Source organism: Symphodus melops, assembly GCF_947650265.1.
Source record: "Symphodus melops genome assembly, chromosome: 19".
Classification (NCBI taxonomy): Eukaryota; Metazoa; Chordata; class Actinopteri; order Labriformes; family Labridae; genus Symphodus; species Symphodus melops.
The window spans coordinates 14,800,751-14,813,933 of record NC_136709.1 but is presented as its reverse complement, the minus strand read 5'-3'; the positions used below and the strand labels follow the sequence as shown (position 1 = coordinate 14,813,933).

General features: G+C 42.4%; 1 protein-coding gene across 7 annotated transcripts in view; it reads left to right on the top strand.

Annotated features, from left to right (window-relative positions):
* Positions 1-13,072, top strand: part of syne2b (spectrin repeat containing, nuclear envelope 2b) — a 95,668-nt gene extending 82,596 nt beyond the window's left edge. For 6 of the 7 annotated variants that reach the window (XM_079370253.1, XM_079370249.1, XM_079370248.1 and 3 more), the window contains 16 exons: positions 1,314-1,501; positions 1,675-1,825; positions 2,900-3,082; positions 4,164-4,301; positions 4,563-4,757; positions 4,866-5,190; positions 6,026-6,094; positions 6,946-7,070; positions 7,197-7,326; positions 7,867-8,078; positions 8,175-8,375; positions 8,504-8,632; positions 8,947-9,138; positions 9,568-9,645; positions 10,312-10,361; positions 10,860-13,072. In XM_079370253.1, coding sequence (XP_079226379.1) covers positions 1,314-1,501; positions 1,675-1,825; positions 2,900-3,082; positions 4,164-4,301; positions 4,563-4,757; positions 4,866-5,190; positions 6,026-6,094; positions 6,946-7,070; positions 7,197-7,326; positions 7,867-8,078; positions 8,175-8,375; positions 8,504-8,632; positions 8,947-9,138; positions 9,568-9,645; positions 10,312-10,361; positions 10,860-11,070 — 2,577 coding nt within the window. In that variant the 3' untranslated portion in view covers positions 11,071-13,072. The remainder of the gene's footprint in view (positions 1-1,313; positions 1,502-1,674; positions 1,826-2,899; positions 3,083-4,163; positions 4,302-4,562; positions 4,758-4,865; positions 5,191-6,025; positions 6,095-6,945; positions 7,071-7,196; positions 7,327-7,866; positions 8,079-8,174; positions 8,376-8,503; positions 8,633-8,946; positions 9,139-9,567; positions 9,646-10,311; positions 10,362-10,859) is intronic. The other variant, XM_079370251.1, reaches the window with a different exon arrangement.
* The last annotated feature ends 111 nt before the right edge of the window (positions 13,073-13,183 follow it).

Below are 13,183 nucleotides of genomic sequence, written 5' to 3'. Positions count from 1 at the left end.
TCCCCGAACAAATGACGTCACTCTCATCGTTACTTTTCACCGCAGACATCTACTGCTTTGTGATTCCTTCCCGGGGGTGAACGTTCGACACATCTGCCTCTCCTTTTTAAAACTCCCTTCTCAGATATCTACAATCCAGCTATGTCAGCGTTTATCATAGGCACAGCTTGTTGTCCTCCTCGCTCCCCGCCTTCAGTGGCATCTCCATCTACTTCGAGTTGTCCTGCCTGTTAGAGGAGGGCGATGCTGCAAACACAGAGAACATCATCGATGTACTGTGTAGGTAGTGTTAACCACATCACTTCACTTTGAATGAATTACAATAGGCAGATATTTTCTGTTGGTTTTTTTTGTCATAATATTTAGAGCTTTGTAAGTGCAATGTGTTCATTTGTATATATAAAAAATTGTGTTTTCCTCTGTTGGACAGGTACTTATAGCATTTCGCAGGCTATTGTATCGGGAATGATTGTGAAGTCATCCAATAGAAATTCAGCAGAGAGAGAGAGAGAGAGAGAGAGAGAGAGAGAGAGAGAGAGAGGCGCAGGAAAAAAAAAAAAACGGGTGATTTGGTAAAAAAGTGAGTAGGAAACAAAAAACCATGCGGGCTGAATGAAACACTTTGGGAGAAAAAAAAAAAAAAGTCTGCAGCTCTCTCCATTAATGGACGAGGGACGGCTGGAATGACTCCAGTGTGGACGGGCTCTTTGCTGTCACCGTGGCAACCCAGAGAGTGGTAACTTTGAACAAACAAGAGCCGACAAAAGTGATGTCAGGCTTCAGAGGGCTCAGACGCAGACCTTTGAGTCTTCTGGGCGATATCTGGGCTCGCACTCGTACTGTCGAAGAAGTGTGAGGCTTTAGCTTTCATAGAGTTTCTGCAGAAAGCACACAAGAAATCGCCGAATCGTACAGAAGGATGTAAGACTTTTAAAGCCCATTTAAATGGGCACTTGGAGGTTTAAAAATCCAGGCAACTTTCTCACATATTTTTTTCCCCCCTATTCACACTATACATCCGGCAGCTTCTTGTCTCTCACGTGCACAGAGTCTCTCTTCAGCTGTCCTATCCAATAAAGTAAAAAAAAAAAAAAAAAAAGCTCCAGAAACATTTGGAGCACCACGATCAACTTTTTCGTCCTCATGTCGCTTGAGGTGATCTTAAATTCGCAGACGACGTCCTGGCTCCAAGATTTTTCTCAAAGCATCAAGTCTCCTCGTATCGATCGCGAAAACCGACCGCTCCGTCACCCTTAATTCCATCCCAGAGTGCCGACGTGACCCCGGGTGTTCATGTGCTCTCTGACCTGCAGGATCTGCAGCGGGACATCGAGCAGCACACGGAGAGCGTGGCGTCCGTCCTGACCCTGTGCGACGTCCTGCTCCATGATGCAGACGCCTGCGGCAGCGACTCAGAGAACGACTCGATCCAGCAGACCACTCGGAGTCTGGACCGACGCTGGAGGAACATCTGTGCCATGTCCATGGAGAGGAGGATGAGGTGAGAGCCCAACAGATAAAAACGAAAAGTCTTTGTTTTGTAAGGTCATCAGAATGTTCTAGTGCTCTCATAGCTATTATAATTGTGTGTCTTAGTTTTTGTTTCATGTGCCCATGGACTTTTCTCATCACTCATCGGCATCGACATAAAGTCCTCTGGTTTGTTGTATTTAGGATTGAGGAGACGTGGCGTCTCTGGTGTAAGTTCCTGGACGACTACTCTCGCTTCGAGGACTGGCTGAAGTCAGCTGAGCTCACCGCGGAGAGCCCGGACTCTGCCGACGTCCTCTACACCAGCGCCAAGGAGGAGCTCAAGAAATTTGAGGTCAGCAGATGAAATCTGACTCGTACAGTGTGCGCTAAACTTACAACTTTTCTAGAAATGTCATAAAAAGGAATCATTTCTATCTTTACACATTCATCTGCGGATATCTGGATCCCATAATCCACCCGTGGAAGTGTCCCACATTTTACACCGTGCTTCGATGAAAAGTTGAAGTTTTTATTTAACATCAAACTCAAAAAGGACAGTTGACTGAAGCAGCTCTACTTTTGAACTGTGATCCTTTTCCGACCAATCAAAACGCTCGTCTGGGACGCGTCTCGTCCCGTTTAGTCCAGTGTCAGGCTCAGGTGTTCGAATGCAGCGCTAACCTTTGATGTGCCAGCCTGGATTAGAAAGACAGATTAGCTTCTGCTAATCTGGACTCTGCCCCTGTGCGCTCATCTCCACAGCAACCGGGATCCAGTAAGGATGTAGAGGGTTGGTTACTAATTTGATTTAAACGCTCTCCATGCTGCTGAGGATCCTCTGACCTAAATACTGACTGTGAATGATCTGACGCGAGGAGAATGTATCAGCTCTGGTACATATTCACAAACTGACGAGTCAAAGTTGCCTATGTTTGAGCCGCTCTGACTTTTTAAATGCTTGTTTGAATTTGATCCATCCGACATTTTCCAAGAAAGTCTCGAGATGTTTTCATATCACAACTGGAACAATACATAAAATGATACAACAAAAATAGAAAAAAAAAAAAATATATATATATATATATATATATATAAAAAATGTTGCAACATGTTTTTGTCCCAATCATTTATCTTACATAATTTTTTTTTTTTTTTAACACAGGACTGGATAAAAAAAAAGTCTCATTTTTTTTTAACTTTCTCTGATTGCTCTCTCCTAAACATAAAGTCCACTGAAACATATTTACAGATCAATTAAACCCTTTATTTTATTATTATTATTATTTATTTTTTTTATATTATATTTATTATATATTTTTATTTATCTTTATTAAATCACTTCTTCACACTTGCACTCTTTTGGAAAGAGAACTTACTGTCAGTACAACCAGACTTCTGTACTTAAATCTTCTAACTCTCCTCTTAGGCCTTCCAGCGGCAGGTTCATGAGCGCCTGACTCAGCTGGAGCTGGTCAACAAACAGTATCGCCGCCTTGCTCGCGAGAACCGGACAGACGCCGCCAGCAAGCTCAAAGTCATGGTTCACGAGGGGAACCAGAGGTGGGACGGCCTGCAGAGGAGGGTGGCTGCTGTTCTCCGCAGACTCAAGGTGAGAACGGGGAGGCATGTATCTTTCCTTAGAGCTTGTAATACAATAAGAGCGACCGGAGGAGACATCGCCCAAATACGCAGGAAGAGAAATGACTCATGAGTGAACGTTGCTCATGAAGGCAAAGAAGGAATGTGTCAAACCTCTCCAGCTCATCCGTGCAGCGTCTCTCTGCTCTCGCACTCTAAGCCGGCAGGATTTAGGTCACCTCTCAGACGGTGACGAGGCACGAGGCGTCACGTTGGCAGGACGCTGTTTTCATCGCGCCATGTGGCGCCGAGCAGATGGAGGAACTTTATGTTGCTTTACAAATATACCGCATGTATTCAAAGAGTGGAGCGCATTGGTGCTTTTTTTTTTTTTTGACCTCTGACATCTCAGAAGTGATGAAGCAGACATCACTGGGGTTTAACAGCACTTCCTGGAGGAGTAAAAATAGTTACACACACACAGGGGATTTGTTTGGAGACGCGTCGTGGTCAAATTATAAATCAGTGACTACAAACGGTGACTTCCTATTTTGCATGTTTTTCATGACTTTTTTTTTCTGTGTTTCCATCTCCCAATAACTCGCAAGTTTTAGTACTTCAGCTAATAACGCTGTAAAGTCCACTCCTACAAGTCAGGATTGGCTGTGTTTGCAGTTCAGGTCATAAGCCCCGCCTCCTCTATGTGAACAAGGTCAAACTAGATAGATAGATAGATAGATAGATAGATACTTTATTGATCCCGAGGGAAATTCAAGTCAACTATGCAATTAAAATTCTCAGATCGTCATGAATAATTATTATAATGCTTTTTGTGTTTAAGTCATCTTTTATCAGAGCACCTCGTCAGCCGGTGATACAAAATAGATTCTAAAAAAATAAACAAAACAAAACAAAAAAAGGTCATAATGCCACCAAACCAGACGCTTAAATTTTTCTTCCCTGTGTCTCCCAGAGTTGTTGGTCGATGTCCTTACAGGTTACATATCGAGGGTTAGGCGATGTACACGTTATTGCTTTAATAGCTGCTGTCTTACTCTCTTCAGTTGGTTTCACTCAGGAGGTTTGTGTCCTGTCCCCCTTTGCTCCTGCAGCACTTTACCTCTCAGAGAGAAGACTTCGAGGGGACCCGTGAGGGGATCCTGGTCTGGCTGACAGAGATGGACCTGCAGCTCACCAACGTGGAGCACTTCTCAGAGAGCGACATCGAAGACAAGATGAGACAGCTCAACGTAAGTCCGACGGTCAACACAAAGCTGAAGCTTCAGTACAAATAGATATGTGGAAAAACGATTATGGATTATGGACACACAGATTGTATAGATGTACAGATGGGACTAACGGTAAACACCTGAGTTGGTCAGAGATTATTCTTCCTTTAAAATCTTACCATTTTATCAGATTGTGTTTCCTAATCTTCAGTATCTGTTCTAACAGGAGTTTTTCCCACCTAACAGTCTGTGTTTCTCCTCCTCGTGTCTGCCTCCCTGCAGGGCTTCCAGCAGGAAATCACCCTGAACACCAACAAAATCGACGCCCTGATTGTGTTCGGCGAGAATCTGATCCAGAAAAGCGCTCCTCTGGACGCCGTGCTGATCGAGGACGAGCTGGAGGAGCTGCACTCTTACTGCCAGGAGGTGTTTGGACGGGTGGCCCGATTCCACAACCGACTCGTCAACAGACGGCCGGTCAGTACTGCGTCCTTATTTCATCAGATGTTTTTCATGAAGCTAAATTTCCCGAATAAAGCGCTCACTTCTTCTTCTTTTCTTTATTCTCCTTTGAATGTTTTTAAGGTGCTGGAGGAGGAGAGGGAGATGTCAGACCGGGACACAGACCACGACGACTCGCCTGATTTGACCAACGGGACCTCCTGGAGCGAGTCAAGCCGGAAAAAGGAGGGCGAAGAAGAAGAAGAAGAAGAAGTTCCATCATCAGCTGGAGTCTCAGCTGGACGGCAAGCCATGTGTCACCTCCTGGCGCCCCCTCTGGAGCGATCAGGGAGAGAGACCCCCGTCAGCGTGGACTCCATCCCTTTGGAGTGGGATCACACGGTGGATGTGGGAGGGTCATCGTCCCACGAGGAAGATGAGGACGCCACCTTCTTCAGCGCTCTATCAGGTATTAATGACGTTAACGTATGATACCTTCACATTTTACCAAAGCTTGGTGCTTTTAAAAGTCCTGTCCTCATTAGAATCTTATTTTAAGATATTTTAAGGGAAACATAAGGCCCGGGCTGCTTGCTATGAGTAAAATAAAATCTGCCAATTGAGCAAGAACACTTTTGGTTGAAGTCGTCTTTAGGTCATAACAGGGATTATTAATTCATGTGAATTAATAGTCAGAAAATCTGTCATCTGTCGCAGTTCTAAACACGTGAAAACTTCGACCAATGTCGGCACTCGGTACACGTTTTATAAACCAATCAAGTCTCTCTACCCCCATGCATGCACAAGCCCACACTCAAAGCATGAGCTGAAATCCGCTTCTGGACCAATGACACTAGAGCATGTAAGTGAGGGGGCGTGGCTTGTGAGGGAGCACAGAGGGGAGGGAGAGGATGCTACTTTCAAAATCGTGCTCGTTTTGGAAAATGACCGAGCCTGCCTTTAAGTTTCAAATCAATATCAAAATGACATGTATGTACTTTGATACATACTTTAGCCCAAGACTTGAACCGGCAACCTTTAGGTTCCCAACCCATAGTCCCTGTACAGATTGAGCTACTGCTGCCTTAAAAATGTCTTATTTCAAGAAACTGAACAAATGAACATATTTCCCTATTGGCATTTTTTTTAAACTGATGAGCAGCACCGTAGGCCTTTTGTGATATCTCAAAATAAGATGTGAATCAGGACTTGTCAGGTATCTTCTTTGTCCTGAAACAGCATCATAACTTATGCAGAGCTGCACGGCGTCCAGAGCAGCTGCTGACCTCCGCTCTCTCTTACAGATGTGAAGGTCACAGAGAGCTCAGAGTGCTTTGTTAAAGCGACTGTCAGAGCAGTGAGAGCGGCCTCGGGTAGGCACTCTGCCTGCTGCATGTGCTTGCCTCGCTGTGTTCTTGTGCACCTCCATCTCGTCGCCTAGCAACCATACAGACTCATCCAGCTGTACCCCACATCCCAATCCATCATCTAATTCACATTTTCCCCCCATTTTTTATTTATTTTTTATTTTTTATTTTTTTAGCGAAGAAGCACAGATGTGGCGGAGCAGCTCTTCAACTTAATGCTCAATTGAAAGAAAGAGATCAAACTTGCATGAAGTCACATCGGGTGTAACTTCACTTTTCAAACCATCTGTGTTTCGTTGATGTGTTTCTAATCGGAAGTCTTATTGGCAACAGAAAAAAAACCAAATAACGTGGTGATGATTTTTCGAAAGAAAGTTGTCTTTTTCCAGCATGACCTTTAAACGTTCTTCATTTTCATCTGTGAAAACACGAGAAGGGTTTCCTCCAGCGGCATTTACGGAACGAAAACGAGAAAAAAAACAATCATTATTCTGACACATATTACAAACTTAAAGAAGCTTTCTTCTTTCTTCTAATTACAAATACAGCTGAGAAAGTTACATTGATTCATAATATTGATTCGAGAACAGTCTACAATTAGTTTTTTTCTCTTGCCTCTCAAGGCTTCCCTACTTGTTGCATGTTTGTTACAGGTGTGTTAGTCTCGTGCATGAACAAATTGATCTGTGAGAATTACAGTTACCTCAGTATGAATCTTATAAACTAGTTTTTTTTTTATTTCCATTCTCTGTTTGTGTTGTATTTATTCTGATGTGACGTATGTATTTATCCTTTTTTTTACTCTGTTCATTTCCTCTTTGACACTCTTTTACCTCTTTCCCACTCTGTCTTCTCAGTGAAGTCAGTGACCGACCCGCCCAGCTGGCATCAGCCCGGCTCTCCAGAGAGGAAACGACTTCCCCGAGGCCTCACCTCGTCTCCCACTCACACCACCAGTACTCCCTTTCACCAGCAGGGCTATGTAAGGACACATACATTAAAACTTAGTCTCCATGTTTAAAGAAATAAAGACCCAACCTGTTTATCAGCACAGAAGTGCTGGGTGTTAAAGCTCTGTGTGTGTGTGTGTGTGTGTGTGTGTGTTCAGGCGAAGCTCATGTCGGAGTGCAGCGGCAGCATTAACACGGTAAAAAGAGTCAAGCTGATCCTGAATGATGAGGTAGAGCTGGATGATCCGGGGTTGACCAGCAGCACGGCAGACAAACAGACCAGCACAGGTACGTTTACTCAGATAAGGAAGGAAACATGCTGCCTTCTCTGTTAACAGCACAGCAGCCAGTGTGTGTCCTCCTTCTAAGTTTAGATCCCGGTACAGAACGGTTTGTTTTTATTTTGACCGGAGAAGAAAGCGGTGTTACCAACAAGTGTTGCAGCGAAGTGTTTCAAAATATAACTGATTCTACCCGACCTAAGATGCTTCTGCATTTTTCGAAAGAGCTCCACGAACAGAAACGTGCTCGAACTAAGATAAATATTTGAGATCGTTTTAAAAAATGGAAACGGGTTAGAACGCAGAAAGGTTTCAAGACGGATGCAGAGCTGGTTAAATTCTGCAGCTGTCATGTCCACGACGTGGCAACCTGCGTGCAAATCAACCCTCTGGAGGGGAGGGGAGGGGAGAGACGAGGTGTCAGAGTTACATATTGCTCCTTTAATGCAGCCTTCACTACAATGCAGCATGTCTTGCCTGACAGTATAAACTAAAAAAATATCCGCCGACATCTGAAGAGTCTTGCACGACACATCCTTCTCCGCAGGTGTGATCGAGCGCTGGGAGCTGCTGCAAGCACCCAAGTTCAACAAGGAGACGGACATCAAGCAGGACCTGGAGCAGTGGCAGAAGCTGAACTCCGACCTCTCTGATGTCACTTCCTGGTTGGGCAGGGTGCTGCCAGAGCTAGAGCGGCTACAGCGTATCGCACCGTCCACCAGCATACGAGACATCGAAGTCAACATCAGGAAATTGAAGGTGATAAAAAAAAAAAAAGAAAACAGTAACGGGAGCATAAATGTGCACGCCTAATTACGCGACACATTCAAATGCATGCTCTGCTCTGTTCTCCAGGAGATGCAGAAGACTTTCAACAGCTACAAGTGTCTGATGATCTCTGTCAACCTGAGCAATCGTCACTTTCTCCGCGGCGACAGCGCAGAGTTGCGGGAGCTGCAGGAAGCTCTCAGCTCAGCCAATCAGAGCTGGACGCAGGCCTGCGGGGGCCTTGAAAGCTGGGAGAGGAGGCTGCACTTAGCACTGATGCAGTGTCAGGTTAGATGTGGAGACCCCTCATGTATTTACTGTGAATGGCCATATAATCACGTTTTTACCTGTGGTTCAGACAATGTGACCAAATTGTTTTTAATCTGTCTTTGTCCTCACCACGTCTTCTGCCTCAGGAGTTTCATGAGACGCTGCACTCTCTGCTCTTGTGGCTCGCTCAGGCTGAGAACAAACTCAGCGCTGTGGATGTCAACGACCTGTCGATATCACACCTGGTCCTGCTGGTGCACCAGAAATCTCTGAAGGTGAGCAGATGAATGACTCACAACATCCAGCCTCTTTTTTTATTGTCTTTTATAGCGCTTTTTTTTTTTTTTTTTCAAACCCTGGAGTGTCTGAGATTTTCTTCTTCTTTTTTTTTTTAAGCACTTAAGGACAGGACGTTAATGCTAAAATATCTGGCTTCACACTAAAGATCACAATGGGCGCGTTATTTAGCTTTTTCCCTAATACTAGCACTCAATTAGCATTTTTCATAATTAAAATATCATGAAATCACAAGTATATGGCGTCAACAACCCTACATTATACTTTGCTCTCTGTCGCCCCCTGCTGCCAGGCTCTGCAGGAGGAGCTGCGTGGCCGACAGCGGCAGGTCTCCTCCCTGCAGGACATCTCCTCTCAGCTCCTCCTGGAGGCCACGGAGGAGGACAGCATAGAGGCCAAAGAGAAGGTCCACGTCATCTACAACAAGCTGTGTCTCCTGCTGCGACAGGTGGCCGCTGACCTGCGCACGCTGCAGGGAAGACTGGTAGGTCCAGTTTATCTTTAAACCTGCATGAGGGCTCTGCTGTGTCGTGTTCACACACTTAAAGAATGGCTGTTTTTCCTTTACAGGTTTCTCTAAACGAGGTTCTAGAAACTTAAATAGTTCATGTTGCCCGTGGTGAGGAATCAATAAAAAAGGAGCAGGGTTCCAACAGTTCCTAGAACTAATAAACAGTTCCTACAGCCTAGAAATGTCTGTTGGTGGCATTCTGACTCGCTCCATTCAAAGATGGAAATGCAGAAAATGACTAAACCCGTTTAGTGTGTGATACTCATCTGAATAAAAAAGAGAGCATGAAAGAGATACTATGAAGTGTTCAGTGTCAGTTCTCCTGTTTAAAGCCTGTTGACTCTCAACCTGTTTGCTCAGTATTTTTTTTGTAACTCTCTGTTTGGTGTTCGTGTGTGTCAGGAAACCTGCTCGACCAGCTCTGAGGTAGACAGCATCGGGCTGGGAACTCTCAGCTCTCCTCTGCCGCTGCACAATGAGGTACACCTGAAAATGTGCTCATCTTTACCTCGACTCCCCACAAGCAGAGACGTGATGCTTGATGTGGAGAGGGTTAGTGTGTGTTTGAACAATTTCATGTGAACCACGTTTTATCCTTGAAACGTTGAAACCACTGGAGGACAAAAACAGCACAAGTTCTAAATCACAAGTGGACATTCCTGCATGACAAGGATAAAATAAAAAAGTACAAACTCCTATCATGTCAATCACGTTTCCTGTAAATAACTCATTTACTGACCTAGTGTGTTGTTAAGGTTCTTAACAACACAATTGTTGAATCGTAACAATGAATCATATTTAACAAGTGTTTTTAAGTTCCAACTAATATTTGCTTCAAACTATAGCAGAGTAGAAGAGAGTAAAAGATGTTTAACACTCAACTACTTGTACAAATGAAAGTTAGGCCCAGTCGACTTGTGTAAAAATACCAATAGCTAAGTGGTTAGTGAACCATGTCATTTCATACTACTTCAACAAGACGCTAATACCTGTTAGCTTGTTAGCTATGTAAGTTAACCTCAAAGGTTAGTTTAGGCTCTATTGAAACTTTTTCAGACATTTGACATGTCTTGCTGTAGATTTAAGGTTATTATTATTTCAAGGTAGAAAAACTCAACATCACTGTCCTTGTCCTTGTTGCTGTAGGAGGAGGCGGGTCTACAGGCTGCTACAGTTGGACTACCAGCAACTAGAAGGTAAACCTTTACATGTTAGAACTTCACCTTTTGTGTTTTTTGCTGGAACATCAAACTCTTCATCTTTATTGTTTCAATAATCCTTGACACCTTTTATGGGAATTGAGGTGCATTTCTGAACAACTAGCTCAGGAGGATTTTAGGAGAAGATCTCCTGACATGTTCTAAAAATTCAATTGCCTTTGTGAAAACGGCTTTAGTTTAATTAAATGGTTAAACTGAAAGTCTTCATAGCTACCAACAGAGGCGCTGCTTGCAAAAACATAAACATTTTTGGGTGATAATGACACTGGTACATTAAGTTGGAAAACTACAGCAAGGTCATGTTTTGTTTTTTTTCGAGGTTTTTTTCAGTTTTTAACTTTGTCTCACAATGTGAAGTGCACTTCAAGGTTCTTAAGAAGTTATTAAGTTGACCTAAAGCTAAGATTGAAATGTGCAGAAAAGGGATTTACAAGTTAAAACGAAACTGACCATGTAGCATATGTTTCCACCCAGGGAGGAGAGGAGGGATTCTTCGCCACACCGACCTCTCTTCTATCGAGTTCTTCGAGCTGCCTTCCCTCTCCACCTGTTCTTCTTCGTGCTGCTGGTTTTGGCCTGCTTGGTGCCTCTGTCTGAGGAGGACTACAGCTGTACACTGTCCAACAACTTTGCCCGTTCCTTCTACCCCATGCTGCGGTACACCAACGGTCCTCCCCCCACATGAAAACTGCCATGACACCGGTGGAGTGTAGAACTGCTGGACTGAAAACGTAACCTTGTACAAGGTTAAAATCCAACATGGATCTCTTCCCAGATTAGGGTGGAATTTCCATTCAGTTTCTAGCTTCCCTGTAAGAAAAGGATGCACTGCCTTTCATGTCAGAAGGCCTCATATTGCGTGTTTTCTTCACTAAGTTTATGGATGTATTTAAAATGTATTTATTGTTTGTGGAATTCAAAAATTCTAAAACAAGAAGCCATATCACTGGTTTGTTTAAGTTTTGCTATTTTTCTATGTAGATTTTCCATCTAACGTCCTCATCTTCAATATGACACAAAAAAAATTTATTTTAGTATTCACAAATATTTCATTTATTTTAATTTCACTTTAGTCCACGGAATCCAGTTTGAAGGCTGCAGATAGTTTAGCTGGCAGCAGTTATTACCAAAGCATCAAGTAATAAAGAATAAACTCGCCATTTTTTACCACTGCAGCAATTTTTCATAAAGGTAGCCGCTTGTTGATAGCACATTTTGTACAGAAAAGTTGTTTAAGAAGTATTACGAATATAAAGATCTGTGAAATATGACTTTTTTTAAAGGATGGCAGTGAAATATCTGAAGACATGCCTTTATGTAGCCAACAGAACCACCAGAACTTTATGAATTACTTTGAATGGTTTTGCTGTTGAATTTTGTATATAAAAAGGGCAAAAAAAAAAAAGTTAAATTATTGTTTCTGCATATGACTTTTTGAGTGTGGCACTGAAACCTAAAGACGTAATTTAACAAGGGGAATAGTTTGAAATGCTTTTATTTTGTAAGTTGTTTGTGGCTTTCAAATCTATACAGGTTAGTTGCAGTGTTTTTTGGCACTCCCTTTTCTGAGAGCTAAAATGTCTAAATGAGATATTTTCTTATGACATCAAATTTATGGCCCTTGTTTTTGAAATGGTCACTTATATTTTCGTAGATCACTCAATTGTAAAGTTCGGGATAGAGGAATTAATTCTTAAATGAAAGCTGCATTTGGAAATTCGTGACCACCAAGGGTTGAGTAGAGTATAAACACTAAGAAACATACTATTTTTAAACCCATGGCTGATAAGCTGATTTAAATTATGTAGCATCACAATGTTACTCGAGTATCTATCTTTGTTTGACGTGTACAAAGAAAGCAACACCTATTTGTGTACAATGTCAGTTTTGCTGACTTGACGTTACTAAATATTAACAAAGAGATGAATCAAATGCATGATGTCAAAGTAAACATTGGTTTGCATTTTCAGTGACTTTGGTAGCAATTCATTCAGTTTGACTAAATTAATCAGCGAATACATGTCGATCAGTGTAGTTTTAACGGCTGTTATATTGAGATTTTGTACAGTTTAATGGAGCAATATAAGATGGGAGTATAAGAGATTAACAGCAGCAAACAAATACCACACTGCCATTTTAGTACATCTTTTCATGTAAAAAACATTTATAGGACTTTTAATCATCCCCTCTAGCATTACATATATGTTGTTAATAACTTACCCAATGCTGTCCAAGCTAGAGGGACACAATGTTGGTATAACACACAGGTTCAAACAAAGGCTACATTTAAAAATACAGTTTGTAGTTTAACCTGAATGCTGATTTCAAACTCTTAAGTCATACAGTTGCAGGACTTGTGTTAAAATGTAACAGGTCAGACTTGGAGTGGAATGTGAATGTAAGTTATCCTTTGGGCTCTGAATGTAGCTGTGTACATGCACAATCAAAGATCATTAACTGTAAGTTATTTGTTTTGGTAAAATTATTGATCCTCAATGCTAAACCGACTGTTTGAAACTAAGTGTGTTATCCTTATTTGTACACAATCTCAGCCTCACACTCAAGAAGGCCAAAAGAACAGGAACGAACAAGAAAAAGTGTGTAAAGTTTGATTTATTTTGTGAACTCTTATTTATGGGATGTATAGGTTGTCATTTTTGATTGATAATAAACAGTGTTTGCCATGATTTGTGGCTCAATGTTTACTGAATCTTTTTGTAAGGATAAGAGCTGACTTTAACCGGGGCAGACGTGTGTTTGGTACAAAAAGGACAACATATTTTCAGCATCAAATTTAG